The 26,177-nt window shown below is 43.7% G+C and overlaps 1 protein-coding gene across 1 annotated transcript in view; it reads left to right on the forward strand.

The window, feature by feature from the left end:
• The window catches only part of VWF (von Willebrand factor), a 141,675-nt gene that overhangs the window by 109,212 nt on the left and 6,286 nt on the right, over window positions 1-26,177 (forward strand). Inside the window, exons 39-49 of the mRNA XM_081331929.1 lie at window positions 434-508; window positions 2,636-2,740; window positions 2,917-3,122; window positions 4,858-5,007; window positions 11,559-11,669; window positions 12,895-13,078; window positions 13,658-13,698; window positions 14,541-14,657; window positions 17,743-17,841; window positions 23,566-23,694; window positions 24,819-24,858. Of these exons, the coding sequence (XP_081188055.1) occupies window positions 434-508; window positions 2,636-2,740; window positions 2,917-3,122; window positions 4,858-5,007; window positions 11,559-11,669; window positions 12,895-13,078; window positions 13,658-13,698; window positions 14,541-14,657; window positions 17,743-17,841; window positions 23,566-23,694; window positions 24,819-24,858 (1,257 nt within the window). The remainder of the gene's footprint in view (window positions 1-433; window positions 509-2,635; window positions 2,741-2,916; window positions 3,123-4,857; window positions 5,008-11,558; window positions 11,670-12,894; window positions 13,079-13,657; window positions 13,699-14,540; window positions 14,658-17,742; window positions 17,842-23,565; window positions 23,695-24,818; window positions 24,859-26,177) is intronic.

Consider the following 26,177-nt stretch of genomic DNA (forward strand, 5'->3'; position numbering starts at 1 on the left):
TTCTCTTCCTCTCTTTCTCTGTGTCTCTTTCTCTGTGTCTCTCTTTCTCTCTTTCTCTCTCTCTCTTTCTCTTTCTCTCTCTTTCACTCTCTCTTTCACTCTCTTTCTCTGTCTCTCTGTTTCTCTGTGTGTGTCTGTCTCTTTCTCTCTCTGTCTCTCTCTCTCTCTTTCTCTTCCTCTCTTTCTCTGTGTCTCTCTTTCTCTGTCTCTGTCTCTCTCTCTCTCTCTCTCTTTCTCTGTCTTTCTCTCTTTCACTCTCTCTCTCTTTCACTCTCTTTCTCTGTCTTTCTCTTTCACTCTCTCTCTCTTTCACTCTCTTTCTCTGTCTCTCTGTTTCTCTGTGTGTCTCTGTCTCTTTCTTTCTCTCTGTCTCTCTCTCTTTCTCTCTTTCTCTCTCTCTTTCACTCTCTCTCTTTCTTTCTCTCTATCTCAGCCATTGACTGTGGTCCCTGTGAGATTCCGAGACTGCAAAGGAATTCCAACCGGTGCTGCCCAGTTTTTGAATGCGGTAGGTCACTTTTTGCCAGAAACTAGAAGTAAATGCTGGTTTGTGGGAGGCAGGGGGGGGGGAAATTGTGGGGTCTCATGACTGTGTAATGCTGGCTGGTTGCCAAGCTGCCAAAATATAGTCATGTGACCGGGGGGGGTCATAGATCTGAACTTCAATCAAGGACATAAGCAGCTTTTTCAGGGTGCACTGCAGCTTCCGATGGCGGCTGAGTGATGGGTTGTAAGTTGAGGACGCAACTGTCGCCTCGGTGGTGAGACGGATGGCCAATAAGTGTAACAATAATCAATAAAACATCCTCTAGAAGAGATTTAAAGCTTTGAAGATTAAAAAGTATTAGACAATAGAGAAAAGAGAGCTCTTTTGTAGTCGTACAGCAAGAGATAATTTTACAGTCATGCTTGTATTTGCTGCTTCTCTCTCTCTCTTTTTTATCATTTCTTTTTGTACCTTTGCTCTTTCCTTTCTTCCCCGTCCCCTTTTTTCTTTACTTTCCATTTGTTTTTGTTAGTTTTTTATCTTCTTTTTAAAACTTTTAATCAAATGTATACCAAAAAGAGAGAGAAAGAAATGTTTTGTCTCTTTCTCTTTCTTCCTCTCCAGCCGCCAGCGCAGAATCTTTCTATCCCTTCTCACTGCCGCTCTCGAAACCTTCTCTTCTGCCCCTTTTTCTTCCAGAAGACCCCCATCTCGGGGCATGGACAATTTCATGGCATGGGATGGACAGCTCAGGTTGGGTGGGAGAGTCCATCCATCCATCCATCCATCCATCCATCTACCTATCTATCTGTCTTATTCATCCATCCATCCATCTACCTACCCATATCTATTTGCCTTATTTATCCATCCATCCATCCATCCATCTACCTACCCATATCTATCTCTTATCTATCCATCTATCCATCCACCCATCTACCTATATCTATCTGTCTTATTCATCCATCCATCTATCCATCTACCTACCCATATCTATTTGCCTTATTTATCCATCCATCCATCCATCCATCCATCTATCTACCTATATTTATCTGTCTTATTTATCCATCCATCCATCTACCTACCCATATCTATCTGTCTTATTCATCCATTCATCTATCTACCTACCCATATCAATCTATTTGTCTTATTTATCCATCCATCCATCCATCCATCCATCCATCCATATCTATCTGTCTTATTCATCCATCCATCCATCCATCTACCTACCCATATCTATTTGCCTTATTTATCCATCCATCCATCCATCCATCTACCTACCCATATCTATCTCTTATCTATCCATCTATCCATCCACCCATCTACCTATATCTATCTGTCTTATTCATCCATCCATCTATCCATCTACCTACCCATATCTATTTGCCTTATTTATCCATCCATCCATCCATCCATCCATCTATCTACCTATATTTATCTGTCTTATTTATCCATCCATCCATCTACCTACCCATATCTATCTGTCTTATTCATCCATTCATCTATCTACCTACCCATATCAATCTATTTGTCTTATTTATCCATCCATCCATCCATCCATCCATCCATCCATCCATCCATCCATCCATCCATATTTATCTGTCTTATTCATCCATCCATTTATCCATCTACCTACCCATATCTATTTGCCTTATTTATCCATCCATCCATCCATCCATCTACCTACCCATATCTATCTCTTATCTATCCATCTATCCATCCACCCATCTACCTATATCTATCTGTCTTATTCATCCATCCATCTATCCATCTACCTACCCATATCTATTTGCCTTATTTATCCATCCATCCATCCATCCATCCATCTATCTACCTATATTTATCTGTCTTATTTATCCATCCATCCATCTACCTACCCATATCTATCTGTCTTATTCATCCATTCATCTATCTACCTACCCATATCAATCTATTTGTCTTATTTATCCATCCATCCATCCATCCACCTTTATCTACAGTATCTATCTATCTTATCAGTCTGTCTTTCTTATACGGAGCCCATCTCACCACCAGGCAAATAGTTGATAGCCATCTTTTCACAATTGGCAACAGGCGTGTGATGCTCTGAATGGATCCTGTTCTGTGGTTTGTTGCAGGTGCTAATTTCTCTTGTTTTTCCCCTGTGTTTAGTCTGCGATCTGATCTCTTGCAAATTGCCTCCAATACCTCACTGTGAAGATGGTCTCCAACTCATCCAGACAAATCCCGGAGGATGTCGGCCAGATTACGCTTGCGGTAATAACCCTTTCAGCCACTCGATGCTGGGTCGACTTCCTAATCACTCCCCTATTTGGGGTCTGCTTATAAGTTTTCTATTTTGTCTTTTTCCCTCGCTACCTATAATGTGGCGGGGGAGGGGGGGGGCAGAAGCTCTGCTGCAAATTATTTGGGTTTTCTGATTTGATTGGCAGTCTGCAAAAAGGAAAAGTGTAAGCCACAGCACACCGCGTTCTGCCCACCACACCGCAAACCGCTTTTGGTGAAGACTCAGTGCTGTGATGAATTCCAATGTGTCTGTAGCTGTACCAATTCAACGGTGACATGCCCGCCAGGCTATCTCTCCTCCTCCGTCACAAACGACTGCGGCTGTACATCTACCACGTGCATTCCTGATCAGGTATAGCCGAAACCAAACCATCCACTCTAGTCCTTTCCAGGGGTAGGCAACCTTGGCTCTTTTATGACTTGTGGACTTCAACTCCCAGAATTCCTCATTTAGGCATGCTGGCTGAGAAATTCTGGGAGTTGAAGTCCACAAGTCCTAAAAAGGCCAAGTTTGAAGACCCCTGGTCTTACAACATTCAAGCGCAGACCTCTCTAACATCATAACCCACTGCCTAGCTGGATCAAAGTGGGAAGCCAGAACATTGCACCATGAGCACATGATGGGGTATGCTCCCTCTGAATATGGAGGTTTCTTCAAGACCATAAACTTATCTGATAGGTTTGTGAGGCAAACTAGTGACAATCGTATAAGGGATGACTTTGTTGTTTTAAAGTCCTTAGGATTAGGACAGGGATAGGCCACCTTGGCTCTTTTATGACTCGTGGACTTTAACTCCCAGAATTCCTGAGCCAGCATGGCTCAGCTTGGAAACCTCTCCCTTTTCCCTCAGCGTGGCTGGCTGAGGAATTCTGGGAGTTGAAGTCCACGAGTTATACAGTGGCCTAGGTCTAGACCAGGGGTAGGCAACCTTGGCTCCTTTATGACTCGTGGACTTCAACTCCCAGAATTCCTGAGCCAGCATGGCTCAGCTTGGAAACCTCTCCCTTTTCCCTCAGCATGGCTGGCTCAGGAATTCTAGGAGTTGAAGTCCACGAGTTATAGAGTGGCCTAGGTCTAGACCAGGGGTAGGCAACCTTGGCTCCTTTATGACTCGTGGACTTCAACTCCCAGAATTCCTGAGCCAGCATGGCTCAGCTTGGAAACCTCTCCCTTTTCCCTCAGCATGGCTGGCTCAGGAATTCTGGGAGTTGAAGTCCAGGAGTCATAAAAGAGCCAAGATTGCCTACCCCTGGTTTAGGAGGAGTGGCAAAACCTGCGGGTGGAGTCAAAAGAGGGATCAGCTTAGAATACCCAGGTAGCCACAAGATAACTAAGTTCGACCTCCTTGATTAATGCTGAACCTTGTCTAATTCCAAGCAACTGTTAGTTGAGAAGATTCCTGTGGCTTTTGGCAATAGTAGTAGTAGTAGTAGTAGTAGTAGTAGTAGTAGTAGTAATAGAGTTGGAAGGGACCTTGGAGGTCTTCTAGTCCAACCCCCTGCCCATGCAGGAAATCCTAGACCATTTCAGACAAATGGCTGCCTAGCCTCTTCTTAAAAACTTCCAGTGTTGGAGCATTCACAGCTTCTGGAGGCAGGTGTTTCCACTGGTTTATTGTCCTCACTGTCAGGAAGTTTCTCCTTACTTCTAGGTTGCTTCTCTCCTTGGTTAGTTTCCATCCATTGCTTCTTGTCCTGCCTTCAGGCGCTTTGGAGAATAGCTTGACTCCCTCTTCTTCGGGGCAGCCCCTGAGATACTGGAAGGCTGCTATCCTGTCACCCTTAATCCTTCTCTTCATTAAACTAAGACTTACCCAATTCCAGCAACCGTTCTTCGTATGTTTTAGCCTCCAGTCCCCTCAATCAGTTTAATTGGATTTTCACCTGTCAACTTGGTCTTCCACGAGGTAAAGCCTTTTAGAAATTGTTTCCCATGGATGGGAAGGACCAGCCCATTTAAACAGAGCCTATTTAAAGTCATGGCCATTATTGCCCATTTAACCTAATAATTCAAGGACGGTTGAAGCCAAGCATGCCGCAGCAAGAAGTCCAGGCAATGAAGTGGAACTCTTTCTCATTATTGACAGGTGTGTGTACACCGCAACATTGTCTATCCCCTTGGGATGACTTGGGACGAAGGATGTAAGGAGTGTTCTTGCACCGACATGAAAGATGCTGTTACAGGACTACGAATTACAGAATGTCTCGATAAAGGATGTAGTAGGTCCTGTCCGGCGGTACGTAAAGTTCCCAAATATTTGTTTAGAATAGAATAAGGGCTTTTATCTAGTTGGACTCTGCCAGGGAAAAAGCGGGGTGGGGGCCGTGGGGGACACAGGGATAGCCTTGGATGGTCTTCAAAGAACTGGCTAGTCCTTGAAGACCAGGAAATCCTAGGGCTAGTAAATCTATACACCGATTTTCCTCGACGTACGACCACAATGGAGCCGAGGATTTATGTTGCTAAGCGAGACATGTGCTAAGTGAGTTTTGCCCCATTTTGTGACCTTTCTTGACACCGTTGTTAAAGGAATTGCTGCAGTTATTAAGTTAGCAACATAGCTGTTCGGTTAATCTGGCTTCCCCCCCCCCTTTGAGTTTGCTTGTCGAAAGTCGCAAAAGGGGATCACGTGAACCCTGGGACACTGCAACCATCACAAATGTGAGTCAGTTGCCGAGCAGCTGAATTTTGACCATGTGACCCTGGGGATGCTGCAACGGTTGTGTGAGAAACGGTCACAAGTCACTTTTCTCAGTGCCTTATGTTGTAAATCAAGGACAACCAGCACTGCGGTTGCTACAAAGTCATAGACATGAAATTAGCTCCTAGGAGACTTACAAATTGGTGGACGCGTGTGCGCGAACAGGGCCGCGTGCACCGGTGCGGCACTAGCAGCCCCGTTCGCACAGGCGGCACATTCTGGCACCACGCACATGCGCAAATGGCTGGCGCTAGCGGCCCCGTTTGCACCCACATGCATGTGCAAATGGGACCACGGGTGGTAGCACAAGTGGGAGGCAGTGTGTGTGCGTGTCCGAGGACATCAGCCAGCCATTTCCACAGCCTGCTGGCCAAGAGGCCACGGCCCGGTAGTGGGCTGCAGCCCATAGGTTGGGGACCCCTGCCCTATACAACCTGAGACAAGTGGCTGTCCGGTCTGTTCTTAAAAACCTCCAGCCATGGAGCGCCCACAACTTTAGAATTCAGAAGAATTAAAAATAATAATACTAAAATGCACAGAGATGGATAGATGGACGATGAGACTGAAAGAAAAAGACGAATCGGATTATTATCAAACCTGGGACTTATTTTACCACTGGCTGGAGGAAAGAAGAAAGGATTAGGAATTAAATATGTATTAGCATGTAAACTCAGACAGCACATTGGTTGAAAAATTGCTATTGTATGTATGGGAAAAATGAATAAAGACCCCTTTAGAATTCAGAATTTAGAATAACAGAGTTGGAAGGGTCATTGACACATGACGTAAGTAGATCATTTACGCAATGCAGATATGAAAATGGACATACAACAGAATTCAGTCTTCCTGAGATTTTTGGAGATAGGGACACCGGGAAGTAGAGTGGTGTGTGTGTGTGTGTGTGTGTGTGTGTGTGTGAAAGACAAGCCCAGAATCTGAGACTAATTTGCAACGGGGCAAAGGAGCAGTTAGGGGACGCGGTGGCTCAGTGGGTTAGGACGCTGAGCTTGTCGATCAGAAGGTCGGCAGTTTGGCGGGTCGAATCCCGAGTGCCGCGTAACAGAGTGAGCGCCTGTTACTCGTCCCAGCTTCTGCCAACCTAGCAGTTCGAAAGCACGTAAAAATGCAAGTAGAAAAATAGGGACCGCTACGGTGGGAAGGTAACAGCGTTCCGTGCGCCTTTGGCATCTAGTCATGCCGGCCACATGACCACGGAGACGTCCTTGGACAAACGCTGGCTCTTCGGCTATGAAACGGAGATGAGCACCGGCCCCTAGAGTCGGAAACGACTAGCACACGTGTGCGGGGGAACCTTTACCTTTTACCTTTAAAGGAGCAGTTGAGCAAAATTGTCACACGCAATTTTGCTCCTTCGTACCCAAAAACTGGAGCAGGGTTGTTCATATCACAACTGACAAAGCATAAACCAATAAAATCAATTCTTTTCTTCCTGAATTTCAGCTGCATGCATTTTAATCCCGTCCCAGCGGCCGATAATGTGCAAGATGGGGGAAAGTCAGAAACGTTGGTGATGCTAATCGTAAAAACAGAGCACAATCCGCAATATTTCACGCTGACGGTTTTTCTTTTGAAGTCGTAAAGTTTTGTTCTTCCCCAGGTGTTCAACATGAATGTAGAAGGGGCTTATTATTAGAATCCATAAAAATTTCAGGAAGATGGGATTTTAAGAGCATGTGAAAAATCCTATTTTTAAGGGCCATATTTCACGACGCTGAAAGCTTTGGAACATGAAACAGTAAGCCTAGCAACTGTTGTGAAGCAGAGTTGGCATGTTTAATAGTGGGAACACCTGGTCTGTGCACTTTTTGATCTAAAGTTTGATGATCTTATTTTGGCGTAAACATGGTCTTAGTGATAGCTCCTGCCTCAGTTAAATGTGATGTTTAAAACATGGAAAATAGCTTTGGAAAAGACTTTGGAGGTCTTCTAGTCCAACCTTTTGCTCAAGCAGGAGCCTCTATACCAGGGGTAGGCAACCTCGGCTCTTTTATGACTCATGGACTTCAACTCCCAGAATTCCTGAGTCAGCTGACTCAGGAATTCTGGGAGTTGAAGTCCATGAGTCATAAAAGAGCCGAGGTTGCCTACCCCTGCCCTACCCCACTCTGGAAAATGGTAGTCCAATCTCTTCTTTCAAAACCTCCAGTGATGGAGCACTCATAGCTTCCAGAGGCAAGCCATTCCACTGGTCAGGAATTTTCTCCAAAGCACCAAAAGGCAAGACAAGAAACAACGGATGGAAACTAATCAAGGAGAGAAGCAACCTGGAATTAAGGAGAAACTTCCTGACAGAACAATTAACCAGTGGAACTACCTGCCTCCAGAAGTTGTGAATGCTCCAACACCGGAAGTTTTTCAGAAGAGACTGGACAGCCACTTGTCTGAAATAGTTTAGGGTTTCCTGCCTGAGCAGGGGGTTGGACTAGAGGACCTCCAAGGTCCCTTCCACCTCTGTTATTCTGTGATCTGTGACTTCTTCTCTCATCTGCGTTGACCTGACCTTAGTGGAGAGGACTCTCAATTTTCTGCGATGAAATTCATATGTCAGGAGGTGCCGCTGTTGCTACTGATTTCCCAGGGAATTTGGGTCTATCCGGAATAAGATGCGTTTATTGTCACATCAGGAAGGACTTAAGGCTCTGGAAAAAAAAAGTGGGATATCCTTCCAAAACATAACAAGAACATGTCCCCTGTTTTGGATGATTGGGTAATTGCTACAAGCGGTAATCAAAAAGCGGGATTGCGTTTGCCACTAGTTAAAAGGATTCATTTCTCAGGCATTTTGTTTCTGCTTCAGAAAATAAGAAAAAATGTTCTCCTTTGAATAGGATCTTTCTATCAAGGATCAGAGGCAGCATTATTAAGTGGCACGTGCTTTTCACATTTTTTATTGAATGCAGGATGATTGGTATTGTACTGAGCAGAATCAAATCAACACTGAACACGCTTAATCCATGGATTAAAATAATAATAATAATAATAATAATAATAATAATAATAATAATAATAATAATAATAATAATAATAATAATAATAATAATAATAATAATAATAATAATAATAATAATATAAAGTTGGAAGGGACCTTGGAGGTCATCTAGTCCAACCCCCTGCTCAGGCAGGAAACCCTATACCATTTCAGACAAATGGTTGTTCAATCTCTTCTTTAAAATTCCCAGTGTTGGAGCATCCACAGCTTTTGGAGGCAGGTTGTTCCACTGGTTAATTGTTCCTAACTGTCAGGAAGTTTCTCCTTAGTTCTAGGTTGCTTCTCTCCTTGGTGAGTTTCCATCCGTTGCTTCTTGTCCTGCCTTCAGGGGCTTTGGAGAATAGCTTGACTCCCTCTTCTTTGGGGCAGCCCCTGAGATACTGGAAGGCTGCTATCCTGTCACCCCTCACCCTTCTCTTCATTAAACTACACATCCCCAATTCCAGCAACCCTTCCTTATATGTTTTAGCCTCCAGCCCCCTAATCATCTTGGTTGCTCTTCTCTGTACCCTTTCTAGAGTCTCAATATCTTTTTTACATCATGGTGACCAAAACTGGATGCAGTATTCCAGGTGTGGCCTTACCAAAGCATTGTAAAGTGGTATTAGTACTTCACTTGATCTTGATTCTATCCCTCTGTTAATGCAGCCTAGCACTGTGTTGGCTTTTTTGGCAGCTGCAGCACACATATCTTGATTTAACGGTTGGTGGCCAATGAACTAACATTATTGTATTGCTTATTACATTCCATATAATCTGTATATTTGAGAGAGAGAGAAATGTTAATCTGCATGTAATTCACAAGATTTGAGAAGTCAGTGGAAACCATTCTAAAACTTTTCAATCAATGTGAAAATGGCCTATTGGACAATATGCCTAAAATGCACTTTTTTTGTTTCATAAATTTATACTTGGCGTTCTGTAGCAGGGCACCCAACTCGGCTTACTACTACAAATATTAGAAAATAAATATAATACTCAAGTTTCTTTTCAGATTTATACAGCAGCCTTTTGGCCTTAAGTGTCAATACTAAAAACAGGGACTGAATGTTGAGAAAATCAAGATGCATAAAACCACAGCGGCCATTCAGCTGTTAGCTTGGCCTAGTGGTTAAGGCACCAGCCTAGAAAGCAGTAGACTGTGAGTTCAAGTCCTGACATAGCCAGCTGCATATTTGTAAAAAAATAATAAAAACAGACACAAGTTAATTAATTTAAATACAAATTAATTAAATGCTACAGGCGTGCAGTGTGTTCCAAGCTTAGAATGGCTAACAGCAGAACCCGCATTTCAGAATAACAGAGATGGAAGGGGCCTTGGAGGTCTTCTAGTCCAGCCCCCTGCGCAAGCAGGAGAACCCTATACCGGGGGTCCTGCTGGCTCAGGAATTGTGGGAGTTGAAGTCCACAAGTCATAAAAGAGCCAAGGTTGCCTACCCCTGCCCTATATACCCTTGCAGACACATGGCGGTCCAGTTTCTTCTTAAAAGCCTGCAGTGTTGGAGCACCCACAACTTCTGGTGGCAAGCTGTTCCACTGGTTAAGCATTCTAACTGCCAGGAAACTTCCAGGTCGCTTCTCTCCTTGATTAGTTTCCATCCATGGTTTCTTGTCTTGCCTTCTGCTGACATACACAACCGTTCTCCGTGGGCTTTAGCCTTCAGCCCGCCCACCCCAATCAACTCCTGATTCCGAGGAAGGTTTTGGGAATTTAGGCTACTCGCCCCAGATTTAATTACATTGGTCAGGCTCTGATTTTGCTGGGAACCGGTTTGCCACAAGCATTCTGAGTTGCTGATACTTGCCACAATTAAGTCAATACGATTTACATCTCTCTCTCTCTCTCTCTCTCTCTCTCTCTCTCTCCAAATCTTGCAAAGTGAGCCACGTAAATCAATAAAGTTCACGATTAAAAAAAACAAAAAGGGCCTTAATAGTTTTGATGTAAGGCTCTAGATCAGGGGTCTTCAAACTTGGCCCTTTTATGACTTGTGGACTTCAACTCCCAGAATTCCTCAGCCAGCATGCCTGGCTGAGGAATTCTGGGAGTTGAAGTCCACAAGTCATAAAAGGGCCAAGTTTGAAGACCCCTGCTCTAGATGAACCTCCTTGTCCTTCTAATTAAGACCCAGCAAAAGCTTTTTTTTACCTTTTTTCCCCATAGCTCATAATATTTATATTCCCTTAAATGCCACCGTTCTCTGGGTGGCTTACGGGAATAATCCAAAACTGTAAAACAGATCGGTGAAGTCTGAAATAGAAGAAAAGCCATGGGAGTTAAGGGAACAAGCGACAACGTTAGTGCAGCAAACATTTTAATAAGCAGTACCAGATTTTAAGATTGCTTGGGAAAATATTTGGGGCTGCAAAGATCGGAAGGTGTCACACGGGCCTGGGGGGACGTTTGCCCTCCAACTGTGAAATGGGGAAGAGAGGGAGTAGTTAGGATTTTCAAGGGTATAGTTTATAGTTTAGTTTATAGTTTATTAAATATGAATTACATACGGAGAATCCTGGACTTACAATCATTTATACAACCATGGGCTAGAACAGATGTCCCCAGCCTATTTTGTGGATGTGTGTGGTATGTGTAACAAAATAGTCTGGAAGCAGTTTCCAGGTATATACAGCTAGTCCTTGACTTACAACAGTTCTCTTTATGACTGTTCAAAGTTACAGCGGCACTGGAAAAAGTGATTTATGAGCATTTTTCACACTTACGGCATCCCTGCGTTTGTGTGATTTACATTTGGTTGCTTGACAGCTGACTCACATTTGTGACGGTTGCAGTGTCCTGGGGTCACATGATCCTCTTTTGTGCTCTTCTGACGACCCAAGCCAATGGTGAAACGAGATTCACTTTACTAATTTGTTACTAATTTGTTACTAATTTAACAACTGCAGGGATGCACTTAAGAAACCTGGCAAGGAAAGTCATTAAAATGGGGCAAAGTTCACTTCACCATTGTGAGCAACAGACCTTGTGGCCTCCATCGTAAGTTGGGGACGACCTGTGTGTATCATGCGAGAAAAGTTACACATTCTTGATTTTTGTTGTTCTTTCCATGTTTTGCAGGGATACAAATATGTCAACATAGAAGGGGCATGCTGTGGGAAATGTCTCCGAACTATGTGTAAAGATACACCTCTTTGGTCTCGAGGAGATGAAGACGTCGTTTGGCACAATGTAAGGCATTGTGGCGAGAGAGGTTGGGCCTTTTTGCTCTTCTTGTGCAGTGGGACTTCCCTTCTGGTGGAGACCGGTTGGAGAGGAGCACTTAAGCCATGAATTGTAAGAGCTGCACGCAGCTTCAAGGACCACTTTGTTTCAACATTTCAGTTGGGGCACCCCTTGAAGTTGCAGGAATTGGGGATGTCTAGTTTAATGAAGAGAAGCACCAGGGGGGACATGATAGCAGTGTTCCAGTATCTCAGGGGCTGCCCCAAAGAGAGAGTCAAGCTATTCTCCAAAGCACTCAAAGGCAGGACAAGAAGCAATGGATGGAAACTAGTCAAGGAGAGAAGCAACCTAGAACTAAGGAGAAACTTCCTGACAGTTAGAACAACTAACCAGTGGAACAACCTGCCTCCAGAAGTTGTGAATGCTCCAACACTGGGAGTTTTTAAGAAGAGACCGGACAGCCATTTGTCTGAAATGGTATAGGGTTTCCTGCCTGAGCAGGGGGTTGGAGTAAAAGACCTCCAAGGTCCCTTCCAACTCAATAATAATAATAATAATAATAATAATAATAATAATAATAATAATAATAATAATAATAATAATAATAATAATAATAATAATAATAATAATAATAATAATAATAATAATAATAATTAAAGTGGCTCTTCAGTGTGATGCAACCTCCATGGTTACACACTGGAGGAACTGTGCCCGGGATTTCAGGAGAGGCTGGCTCATGTGTTCAGTGGAAATATAATACCTTTGTACCTTCAGTCATGAACCTGCAGCATTTTATCATTCCCTTTCTGATCTTCTTCCATGGACTGGAAGAGGAGACCACCCAGTCCCAGAGGTTCATAGAATCATAGGGCTGGGAGGGACCTTGGAGGTCTTCTAGTCCAACCCCCTGCTCAACGCAGGAGTCTTATACCATCACGGACAAATGGCTGTCCAATCTTCTCTTGAAAACCCCCAGCGGTGGAGCACCCACAATTCCAGAAGACAATCCATTAATTTCTAGTTTCCCCCCCAAAACAAATATTAGAAGAGGTTTACAAATAGGATAAGGGAGTCTTTTATTTACTTTTATTCACTCCACTCTTCCTTGGAGACGAGGAAAGTCATGTTCTACTTGAAGGGAAAACTACGTACGTGTCTCTTCCCCGAGTGAGTTACAAAGAAAGGTTGGTCTCTGTTCTGCCTAAACCTTGCTGTTGTCTTATGTTCCTAGGTGGGCTCTGAATGGACGTCTCCGACTGATCCCTGCGTCATCAAAAAATGTGTCCGTGTGAACGAGGAGGTCTTTATCCAGTCCAGGAATGTCTCATGCCAACTAAGAGACCCAATCAGCTGCCCCTTTGCCACAGAGATGCGCTGTGACCAGCGGTCTGGATGCTGCCCCTCTTGTCGCTGTGGTAAGAACTGGCTCATCCAACAGAAATGCCTTCTTGCATCATTCTCTAAATTTAGAAAAAATTCAGAGAAGAACAACTAAGATGATCAAAGGCAAAGAGACTAAAACATACGAAGAACGGCTGCGGGACTTGGGTTTGGCCAGTCTAAAGAAAAGAAGAAACAGGGGAGACAGGATAGCAGTATTCCAGTATTTGAGGGGCTGCTCCAAAGAAAAGGGGGTCAAATTCTCCAAAGCACCAGAGGGCAGGATGAGAAACGATGGTTGGAAACTGACCAACGAGAGAAGCAACACAGAACTAAGGAGAAACTTTCTCACAGTGAGGACAATTAACCAGTGGAACAACTTGCCTCTAGAAATCGTGGGCACTCCATCACTGGAGGTTTTTAAGAAGAGGCTAGACAATCACCTGTCTGAGATGGTATAGATTCTCCTGCTTGAGCAGGGGGCTGGACTAGAAGACCTCCAAGTTCCCTTCCAACTCTATTATTATTATTAAGAAACATTAAAAAATGGAGTTCCTGTTGAGAGTTTCACTGTCCCAATTCAGATGCTAATAAATGCATCTTCTCTCTTGCAGAACCTGTGAATGGCTGCATCTTGAATGGCACCGTTCTCGCGGTAAGATTCTAGCTGATCCCCTGTTTTAATTCTATCTATCTATCTATCTATCTATCTATCTATCTATCTATCTATCTATCTATCTATCTATCTATCCATCCATCCATCCATCCATCCATCCATCCATCCATCCATCCATCCATCCATCCATCCATCCATCTATCTATCTATCTATCTATCTATCTATCTATCTATCTATCTATCTATCTATCTATCTATCTATCTATCTATCTATCACTTCCTTCTGATATCCCTGGAAAAAAATAAGATGGATCCTGACCAAAATCATTTGAAAGTCTGGCCCATTGCTTGAAAAAAGAATGTGGCCTCTTCAAAACCCACTGAGATCAATGCATTAGGTGAAAATCCGCAATTCTTTTTTTAATATGTTTTATTTATTTTTAACATAATCACCTTAATATTTGGTAAACAGCCTGTTATCTGGGTTAGTATTTAAAAAAACAATAACAATAGATTGATTTTCTCTTCTTCCAATAATATTCTCTTTTGCCAACCGTAATACAGTAAATGTAAAAGTGTTGGGGTGGCTTGTATGAGAAAAAAAGACTTCAATGCTTAAGTGTAACTAATTTCGACAAAATCCTAACCAGCAAGAATGCTTTGAGTATTGTGGGGGAAAACAAATTTAAATAAGAATTCTGTAAACAGGTCTATGACGAGGCAGTCGAGATGACCAATTAGAAGCTTCATATTGATGTGGTTATATGTGGTATATAAGTCTAAGTGCTATTGCTAAAGGGTGTGGTGGAACGCTCCATTCTTGGTGTTTCTTGTGATAGGAATGACCGTCTAACGTAGCAAATGCCTTCTCCGTTTTTCAGCCAGGGAAACGGATGCTGCTGGACGAGTGTACCACGTGCCAGTGTACCGCCCGACAGGAACTCTTTCTGGCCTACAAGTTGGTGTGCGGGAAAATTACTTGTGAACCATGCCCCAAGGTAAGCGAGGACGCCATGCTCCAAGGGGCTGTCTTGACTCGGAAGGTCCTGACCTCTTCCAAATTTTCAGCATTTGGTCTTCACAGCTCTGTAGAATAGAATAGAATAGAATAGAATAGAATAGAATAGAATAGAATAGAATAGAATAGAATAGAATAGAATAGAATAGAATAGAATAGAATAGAATAGAATAGAATAGAGGAATGGAATGGAATGGAATGGAATGGAATGGAATGGAATGGAATGGAATGGAATGGAATGGAATGGAATGGAATGGAATAGACCATGTCAGACAGGTGAATGTCCATCCTCTTCTTAAAAACCTCCAGTGATGGAGCAGCCATGATTTCTGAATGCAAAGCTGTTCCACTGGTTGATTGTCCTCACTGTCAGGAAGTTTCTCCTTAATTCCAGGTTGCTTCTCTCCTTGATCAGCTTCCAACCATTGTTTCTTGTCCTGCCCTCTGGTGCTTTGGAGAATAGTTTGACCCCCTCTTCTTTGTGGCAGCCCCTCAAATACTGGAATGCTGCTATCATGTCACCCCATTTCTTCTTTTCTCTAAACTAGCCAAACCCAAGTCCTGCAGCCATTCTTCATATGTTTTGCTCTCCAGGTCTTGGATCATCTTAGTTGCTCTTCTCTGCACTTTTTCCCAAGCTCTCAACATGAGCTCTTTGGAAAGACCTGGAGATGTGCAACGTTACAATTGTCGGGAAATGTGTGCTGAAGAAAAAGTCCACAGAGGAAATAGGTGGACTGTGGCTTCTCTTAAATATCATTGGTTTCTCTTTCAGGTTTCAATTTATGTATAATCTGAAGTGCATGCAAGTAGTCCTTGACTTAACAGCCATTCATTTACTGACCATTCAAAGTGGCAAGTGGCTTATGACCGTTTTTCACCATTCTGATCTTTATAGCATGCTCACGGTCGCACTATTCGGTCACAAATTCGCACACTTGGCAACTGGCATGTATTTGTGATGGTTGCAGTGTCACAGGGAGGATCATGTGATGCAGCTGTTTTAAAGGCCTCAAGAGAGTGCTGTTTTCAAGGTCTCTAGAGATGCTTGGATCCAATGTTTGCTTGCTTTTTATTGTCAGTCATGATCAGAGGACCGGAGGCTAAAACATAGAAAGAACGGTTGCTGGAATTGGGTATGTCCAGTTTAATGAAAAGAAGGACCGGGGTGACATGATAGCAGTCTTCCAATATCTCGGGGGCTGCCCCAAAGAAGAGGGAGTCAAGCTATTCTCCAAAGCGCCCGAAGGCAGGACAAGAAGCAACGGATGGAAACTCATCAAGGAGAGAAGCAACCTGGAACTAAGGAGGAATTTCCTGACAGTGAGAACAATTAACCAGTGGAACAACTTGCCACCAGAAGGAATGCTCCAACAGTGGAAGTTTTTAAGAAGAGATTGGACAACACTTTGTCTGAAATGGTTCCCTGCCTAAGCAGGGGGTTGGACTAGAAGACCTCCGAGGTCCCTTCCAATTCTGTTGTTGTTATGGTTACTTTCCTGAGTTCAACTCTCTGAATGAAAAGAGAAGACAGACAAGCAGCTTATTACATGTTTACAGAAGGCAGTGAAAAAATTCCACCGTTGCGTAAGTGTTTCGGCCGGGCAGGATCCTTCATTGATTATTGCCTGCCGTAACTAGTTGCCAAGAAAGAGGATGAGGGATGTCTTCAGCTGGGATCAGAAGTCCCCGCGGGAGTTGTGCCATTGACGTGAAACTCTGCCCCTCTCCTTAAGGACCTGCTGGCTGAGAGATTGTGCGCAGGGAAACACAGCTCGGAGAAACGGGACTGCAATTACAGCTTAATGCCTCCTCAGCTTTACTTTTCAAAGCAAACTTAACTGTCTGTATTTCATTTAACTGTCGATAGTCTTTATTTTCTTCCAGGTTTTGCAATATATAATATTAAAGGAAAATGCAAGTAGGAAGCCTATAATGATGAAACTACTGTAAACAAAACCTTGAATTTGTATCTATCTCTATCTTTATACCTATACCTACACCTATCTGTCTGTCTGTCTGTCTGTCTATCTGTCATCTATCTATGTATCTATCTCTTTATATCTGTATATCTATGTCTATGTCTATATCTACTATCATCTATCCATCTATCTTTATATCTGTATTTATATCTGCATATCTATAAATCTAATCTCTATCTATCTATCTATCTATCTATCTATCTATCTATCTATCTATCTACTATCTATGTATCTATCTCTTTATATCTGTATATCTACAGTATGTCTATCTCTATATCTCTCTATCTCTATCTCTATCTCTCTATATCTGTATTTATATCTGTATATCTATCTATCTAGGGACGCGGTGGCTCAGTGGGTTAGGACGCTGAGCTTGTCGATCAGAAGATCGGCAGTTTGGCGGGTCGAATCCCGAGTGCCGCATAACAGAGTGAGCGCCTGTTACTCGTCCCAGCTTCTGCCAACCTAGCAGTTCGAAAGCACGTAAAAATGCAAGTAGAAAAATAGGGACCACTACGGTGGGAAGGTAACAGCGTTCCGTGCACCTTTGGCGTCTAGTCATGCCGGCCACATGACCACGGAGACATCCTCGGACAAGCGCTGGCTCTTCGGCTTTGAAACGGAGATGAGCACCGGCCCCTAGAGTCGGAAACGACTAGCACGCATGTGCGGGGGAACCTTTACCTTTACCTTTATCTATCTATCTATATCTATCTATCTATCTATCTATCTATCTATCTATCTATCTATCTATCTATCTATCTATCTATCTATCTATCTATCTATCTATCATCTATGTATCTATCTCTTTATATCTGTTTATCTATGTCTCTCTCTCTCTCTCTCTGTATTTATATCTGTATATCTATATATATAATATCTATCTATCTATCTATCTATCTATCTATCTATCTATCTATCTATCTATCTATCTATCTATCTATCTATCTATCTATCTATCTATCTATCTATCTATCTATCTATCTATCTCTTTATATCCTAGCTCTGTTATAACGTTATTCTGAATGCAACATGTTTGTCAATGCTTAAAATTCACTTTTGGCTTTGTCCCTGGCTTTGCAGAATTACCGGGTGGAGAAAACCTCTGGGTCCTGTTGTGGCAAATGTTTGCCAACTCGGTGTGATATCCAGCTGAGGGACGGCACCATTTTGTACCTAAAGGTCAGCAGCTTCACCGTGTCTTTTTCTAACAAATATAATATTTGCCCTGCTGCTCATCTCCCTCCCCGCTTTGTGTCATAATTGCTGTTGGCTAGGAGATCTTCTGAAGAGTCTGGTCTTCTCCACAGTCTTCAGACTATCATTTGAAACTCAAGAAGAGAAACTGCAGATAGTCCTCAAATTATCGCCATCCGTTTGGTGACGGGTTGAAGTTACAACGGCATTGAAAGAAGTAACTTACAACCTTTTTTTTTACGCTTACCGCCGTTGTGACATCCCCTGTCACGGGATCAGAATTCAGACCCTTGGCCACTGGATGGTATTTACGACGGTTTGCAGTGTCCCGGGGTTACGTGATTCCCCTTTGGCGACCTTCTGAAAAAGCAAACTCGAAAGGACAAGCCAGCTTCACTTCACAACCGTGTGACTTTTTAACAACTTGCAGGGATTCACTCGACAACCTGTGCAAGGATGGTGTAAAATGGGGCAAAACTCACCTTTCTCATTTAACAACAGAAAGGTTGAGCTCAGTTGTGGTCGTAAGTTGAGAACTTACCTGACCCCCTTTTTTTTTTGCACCAAGTAGCAAGAACAGTGGCATTTTTATTGGCCCTAGTACCTAGGGATTCTTGGACTCAAAAGTTTTCTGGAGAACAGCTGGAAGGAAGGAAGGCTGGTGACAATTTTTGGATGGTTGTTTTTTTTCCTGTTTCCTGAGCCTCACGCAGAACCTCTTCCTCCTGAGAGGCCTGCCTCAAACAGAATAGTAAAGTTCCTCCAGAGAGAAAACACTAGGCACACCTAGTATTTTCTTTTCCTAGACAAATATGTAAAAGAAGTTGGAAAACAGTTATATCCAGTGATGGGATTCTGCTGGTTCACACCACTTCGGCAGAACCGGTAGCTAATTTTTTGTTGCCCAGGCCCAGAACAGACCTCCGGAAGACCCATCCACACAGAGAACCGGTTGTTCACCTATTTCAATCCCACCACTGGATGGATGGATGGATGGATGGATGGATGGGTGGATGGATGGATGGATGGGTGGATGGGTGGATGGATGGATAGACAGACAGATAGACAGACAGACAGACAGACAGACAGATACATTGGTGGGATTCAGCTGGTTCACACCACTTCAGCAGAACCGGTAGCTAATTTTTTGTTGCCCAGGCCCAGAACGGATTTCCGGAAGCGGCATCCACGAACAGAACCGGTTGTTCACATATTTGAATCCCACCACTGGATGGATGGATGGATGGATGGATAGATAGATAGATAGATAGATAGATAGATAGATAGATAGATAGATAGAGATACAGATAGATACAGTGGTGGGATTCACCTATTTGAATCCCACCACTGGTTATATTCCGTCTTTGTGCAAAGGGGGGATGCAACTTGGAGAGAGGAGGGACCGTCCTTCATATTCACATCAACTCTCTGAAGCCCTAGAACAGGGGTCTTCAAACTTGGCCCTTTTATGACTTATGGACTTCAACTCCCAGAATTCCTCAGCCAGCGTGCCTGACTGAGGAATTCTGGGAGGGGTCTTTAAACTTGGCCCTTTTATGACTTGTGGACTTCAATTCCCAGAATTCCTAAGCCAGCGTGCCTAGCTGATGAATTCTGGGAAGGGTCTTCAAATTTGGTCCTCTCATGACTTGTGTACTTCAACTCCCAGAATTCCTAAGCCAGCGTGCCTAGCTGATGAATTCTGGGAAGGGTCTTCAAATTTGGCCCTCACATGACTTGTGTACTTCAACTCCTAGAATTCCTCAGCCAGTGTGCCTGGCTGAGGAATTCTGGGAGTTGAAGTCCACAAGTCATAAAAGGGCCAGGTCTGAAGACCCCTTGACTTGTGGACTTCAACTCCCAGAATTCCTCAGCCAGGCACGCTGCCTGAGGAATTCTGGGAGTTGAAGTCCACGAGTCATAAAAGGGCAAAATTTGAAGACCCCTGCCCTAGGAGAAAGGCGTTGAGGAGATAAACGTATTGATGGATCAGATCATAAAAAGAAGGCACACTTTGGCTATAATAGAAATACATACATACATACATACATATATATATATATGTATGTATGTATGTATATATAAACCCCACTTTCTTCTATTTTATGTGCGCAGCTGGCAACATAATATGTGACCACCTGAATATCTTTGGGATGGCCACAGCTGGAATCATTGCACAATCACTAAATCTTATAGGAGACGTTGACATGTTCACACTATACTTTATGGTGCAAAAATTCGCTTTTCTGGAGATTTCAGCTACTCGTTAAATTTTATTTTGTGAGGAGGGGAGAAGAAGTGCCTGAAATGGAAACCTCCTCCGCTCTCACCCATCAGATGGTTGACCCAGAGGTGAAGGCCGTGAGAAGGGAACATTTTCAAGAGACTCTGATTTAATTAGCTGGCACTTAAGTCTCCCTGGGAACTTTGATAGATTTCAAGATTGTGATTTTACCCCTGACTGGCATTTAAAGATCCACTTTGTTCTTGCTCGCTGTGCGTGACATCTGTGTGGGGCTGGACAGCATTGCCCAACTCCAAAGAAACAGACGAGTCTCTTGAATGCTGCCTCCAGTCCTTTTTTTGTAAAAGAAAAAGGTGCCGGAACTCAACACATGTCATACAACCCGCCTTGCCTACCCTACAAGGTTCCATCCAAAAAAGGTGCCGGAATTCCGTTCTGAGCGTTCTATGACAAAAAAAGCCCTGGCTACCTCAGATCAACAACAGACTCGATAAGAGAAAACAAGCGGAAAAGCGAACAAGATGGTGCCGTGAATGCAGGGATTCCACTTCTCCCGAAAGATTCGGCCCACCACCTGGGAGAGCTACTTGATCCTTTGCCGTCCTTAAATTCTCAGGTAGCCCTCCGGCTGGAAGTCCCAAAGCTGCTTTTTTAGTATTATTTTTTCACAAGGCAACTGGACTTTCTTGTTTCTCTTTGAAGACGTTTCGCTTCTCACCCCAGAAGCTTCTTCAGCTCTGACTGGATGGTGGGGGAGGGAAGGATTTATACTCCTTGCAGAGAGCTGGTCATTTGCCTTCTTTTAGTGAGTCGTTGAGGCCACTTGGAGGCTTGTCTGTGTCCTCAGGGTCACCCAAGTGGTGCAAATGGGTGTGGAGCCTCCTTGGAACTGCGGAAAGGACTGTGTTGTATACGGGAGATAGACAATGTCAGATCCCTCCTCTTCTGTTGAGAGAGGGCTATTCAGTTCTGGTCTAGATGGCCTCTTGGAGCCCTCTTTCAAACCAGCAGTCCTCTCTGTCCAAAATGTGGACTTTGCTGTCTTCGAAAGAGCGGCCTTCGTCTTTTAAATGCAAATGGACTGCTGACTCTGGTCCTGATGGGTTTGTTCTCCTATGTTGTGCCATAGGAGTGGTTCTTTTGTTTTGTCCAGTTGCCTCGTGGGGAAAAAAAAAAACTCCTTTGGGACAACCATGACCTGGATGCCTGAGAGCCTCCATGGACACTTTTATTTATTTATTTATTTTATTTATTTATTTCGATTTATATACCGCCTTTTTCCCGAGGGACTCAGGGCGGTTTACAGGGCAAATTAAAAACAATACAATATATATACAGGTTAAAATAAAATTAAATTAAATAGCCCCAAAATAATTAAAAATTAAAACCTTAACCCAAAAACCCTCAGTCCAGGCCGGCAAGCTCGAATAGCCAAGTTTTTAGGTCCTGGCGAAACGAGCGAAGGTCGGGGGCCATCTGGACCTCCACAGGCAGCTGATTCCATAGGGCAGGCGCGCCCACCGAGAACGCTCTCCCCCTGGGGGCTGCCAGCCGGCACTCCCTGACCGGTGACACCCTGAGGAGGCCCTCCCTGTGGGAGCGCACAGGACGATGGGAAGTTGATGCCGGCAGCAGGTGCTCCCTCAGATAATCTGGACCCATGCCATTTAGGGCTTTATAGGTCATCACCAGCACCTTGAATCTCACCCGGAGGGCAACTGGAAGCCAATGCAGCTCGCGGAGCAGAGGTGTTACACAGGAGTATCGGGAACCCCCCATCACAACTCGCGCGGCCGCATTCTGCACCAGCTGAAGCCTCCGAGTGGTCCTCAAGGGCAGCCCCATGTAGAGAGCGTTGCATTTGTTGCAAGGGACTGCCCTCGTGCAGTATTTCCTAGCACGCCACTTCTTCAGCCGGTCAGACTGATGCAAATCCTGGTTTGAATTTTGCAAGCGCTCCGTGGATCACTCCTGATCCCAGTTCTGAAAGACCTTTGCAACGGTAGCAAATATCCGTAGCTCAGGTGTAGGATGAGGGTAGAAGTTTTGTTCTCCAAGCTTGTAGGTTGGTTTCCAAATGTTTCATTACCAGTGTTGTGATTCAGGGTCAGCCTGTGGGTTCGGCAGTTGGGTCGGACGACTCAGAGGAGGAGGAGGAGGGGGGTGTTGAAGAGCTTGCTGATTATGGCCTTGAGGCTCCGCAGAGCCCTCAGCCGGGCCCCTCCCACCTGGTCACGACGGAGACCCAGCTGTGTGAGCCTGACAGCGTGGATGAAGATGACCCACAGCTGGCCCTGTTCAAGGACGCCCGACGCAGGAGGCAGTAAATCAGGAGTAAACAGAGGAAGGCAATGGGGCACCTCGGAAGGAGGCAGAGAGAGGCCACGCCCTGAACTCTATATAAGGGGAATGTGTGGGAGGGCTGGTTTGCTGAAGGCAACCGCTTGGATAGTTCCTGTTTCTTAAAGCTCCTGTTTCTTGGTTTGTCTTGTTCCATTTGTTTTTGTGGTAATAAATTTGGCATGCGTAATTCCAGCCTCTTGCCTTCTTGTAAAAGGGGTTGTCCCTGCCTTTTCTGCAGGGCCGGTAGCAGGCTGGTACAGAACAACCAGGCTGGGTGACTTCTTCAGCGGAGTTTAGTAGGGCCGTGAGCACCAGCGATACTCGCATGAATAGGGCTGTGCGCACGCACCAAACCGCCATTCACATGGCCTGGTTGCAAATAGAACATGGACCGGTCGTGGGCTGCAGCCCACAGATTGGGAGCCCCTGTTCTACCAAATCTTCCATCTCTTTTTTTTTTCCTCCTCCATTTTTTTTATTTTGTTCAAAAGATTAAAATCTTAAAATCCAAAGGGTAAACATCGAAACCAAAACAAAACTAGACAAGAACACGAAAAAAAGCGAATTAAAAGAACAAAAAGCAAAAACGTGTATTATCCCCTCCAGCAGAAGACTGACAAATACATTGCAACAATAATAGCTTCCCTCACCCCCTTGCAAAGCAAATTTATAAACTTCTAACATAATCTGTCTGCAACTCAATTGGACCTGTCGTATATACGTTGGGGAAAAAAATAGTTAGTAGGTTACTAAATGGCAAGGTTACAGTTCCAGGCCCTTTGTTCACCATCTGTTATCGTAATTTTCTTGTAGGTTTCTTATCTACCACAGATCACACACCCACACCCGTCCTTTTATCCACCTTCCATTTCAAGCACAATTTACTTTCCACAAAAATCCACACATCGGGGAGTAAGTACACGTGGATCTGTTTCACAAACACACACAATGAGTAACCAAGCTTTTGTCAGCTGGATTTTCTTTTTTTGCATCAATAATAATAATAATAATAATAATAATAATAATAATAATAATAATAATAATAATAATACCCCCCTCTGGCCTATTATGATCTCGCTGTAACAACAACAACAACAAATGTGGATTATTATTTTTTACAGCCGAATGAAACGATCCAAGATGGGTGTGACAATCATTTTTGCAAAGTGAACCAGAAAGGAGATTTTATTTGGGAGAGGAAAATTACTGGTTGCCCTCCATTTGATTCGAAGAAATGCTTAGCTGAAGGGGTAAGTATTGAATGGAATCCACCTCTTCCTTTGACTTTTTTTTTTTTTAAAAAAAAATGGTGTTTGTTGTAGTGACGTGTGTTCGATTTATGCTTTACGGAGCATCATAAATGAAGATTTGTTCCAGTGCTGAGCAAATACAATCCTCGCTGCTGTCAATACAGCAGATACAGTAGTGGCCAAAATTGTGGAAACCTTTTGAGAAAAGTGTCCAGTTCGAAATGCCACCTTTGGTTACGTTTCCACCCGTTTTTCTTCTAATTTCTTTATAGCCGTAGCCTCGTTCACTTAATAATACTATTTTACATCGCTTTCTGGGCGACCAGTCGACCCTTTGCACCATTGTTTTAATTTTATTACGTTTCACAAGCTCACTAAATGAAAGAACACATACACAAAAAAACCCCCAACCAACTTGATAGCGTTCACATAACACACTGACAAGTGTCCTCCTCTCGGCTTCAATACATGACATCAATAACCGGATCCTACTGTGATCTGATTGGCTCATTGCCAAAACAAGATGGCACCCGATTGGCTCTCTAAACACTCGTGCTCGTTGGCTACAATCAGATGAAGGAAAGCTACCCGATCTCAACCTGAGCAAGTTGTGCTTCCTTTTTCTGGTTATTTGGTTGTAACTTTTCATAGAATGGAGTACAGATAATTGAACAAACTTTGTTGCATTACATTCTTGATTAAATTATCTTTCCATTGATGTAGAATTTTATGGTACTGCTCCAAAAAAAAAGTGGTGTTATTAGCCATCAAATACACTTTTCCCAAAAGGTTTCCACAATTTTGGCCACTACCGTATACACTTTGTTCATCAATTTTTTTCTGGTACTATACCTAATAAGAAAAGTTCAGGTTTAAAATCTATTCCTGCTAAAATAATGTATCTTTCGGCAGGATCATGATTGTTTTTACAGATATAGGTAAAAAGTGCAAAAAATAAATAAATAGATTCTCTCGGTCAAGCCTCAGAGCCACTGGAATGCGAATGGCCTAGAAATGTTAGCAAGGATTAAATATCATTGGCTAAAATCTACATCAAGAGAGCTTTAGACGTGGACACACGTGTATATTTGTCTTCAATGAGGTGTCGCTGTTTTCTTCTCCAGGGTAAAGTTATAAAACTTGGCAGTACGTGCTGCGAAACATGTAAGTACCCAAAGCTGCTTAATCTCGTACAAAATGGCAAGATATTTCTGAGTGTGAGTGCGGCTTCAGTTATGAAAAGAAGAGTGTGAAAATAATGTTACCGGCTCACGCCTGAGTCATAAGTCACAAGTCATAAAAGGGCCAAGTTTGAAGACCCCCGTGTTAGATGATCCCATGCAAAAGGTGGCAGGTTTTGAATGATCTGACCATCAGTGGACAATCCTGAATAGGATTCGCACATCGCACACGTTTCTTCCGGGATTCACTATATTAATGGGGCATAGCACCCTCCCTTTTGGTACTGTCCATGGGGTTTTCCCCATGGTCTTCCCAGTTGCAATGTATGGCTGTGAAAGTTGGACCATAAGAAAGGCTGAGCGCCAAAGAATGGAGGCCTTTGAACTCTGGTGCTGGAGAAGACTCCTGTGAGTCCCTTGGACTGCAAGGCGATCAAACCGGTCAGTCCTAGAGGAGATCAACCCTGACTGCTCTTTAGAAGGCCAGATCCTGAAGTGGAAACTCAAACCCTTTGGCCACCTAATGAGAAGGAAGGACTCACTGGAGAAGAGCCTCATGCTGGGAAAGGTGGAGGGCAAGAGAAGAAGGGGACGACAGAGAAGGAGGTGGCTGGATGGAGTCACTGAAGCAGGAGGCGTGAGCTTAAATGGACTCCAGAAGATGGCAGAGGACAGGAAGGCCTGGAGGAACATTGTCCATGGGGTCACGAGGAGTCGGACACGACTTCACAACTAACAACAACAGCAGCAGCATCCTCCCTTCCGTGTGACTGCAGGGTCCCCCGTCAAAGTGTAAATCGGTCTTAAAAGAGACTTCTGAATACTCTTTATTTATTTTTTTCTCAATCAGCCCCAAAGCTAGGCTTTCAGTGACCCCCAAATAAAAGCTTAGGTTGCCAAATTATATGGTGGATAATTACAGAATTTGTTTAGTACTCAAAACCGTCCCTTGTGAAGGTCAAAATGTCAGCAGCCTTGGTCCTCCCCTTCTGCCTCCCTCATCCCTCCTTTTGTTCGGTTCATCTGTCAATAAATAAAAGATGGTCTGTCCAGGGAGGCATCCCAACGTTGGCCCACTAATTGCTGTAACCAAACCCCCAGTTTGAGGAAGTCAACGCCAACGCTTTGCTCGGATATGATCGCATTCCGGCTTGTTGAGCTCTTGAGTTAATAGATTCCCGTTGAATGGTGCTCTCTGGTTAATTTAATTAACAAGGGGTTTTTATCTTCGTCTGCCAGAAATAAAGTATAAAGATTCTTAAGGAAAGATGCTCACGAACCTCGACCCAAAACAGACGTGAA

The sequence above is a fragment of the Vipera berus genome, assembly GCF_964194415.1.
Source record: "Vipera berus genome assembly, chromosome: 6".
Classification (NCBI taxonomy): Eukaryota; Metazoa; Chordata; class Lepidosauria; order Squamata; family Viperidae; genus Vipera; species Vipera berus.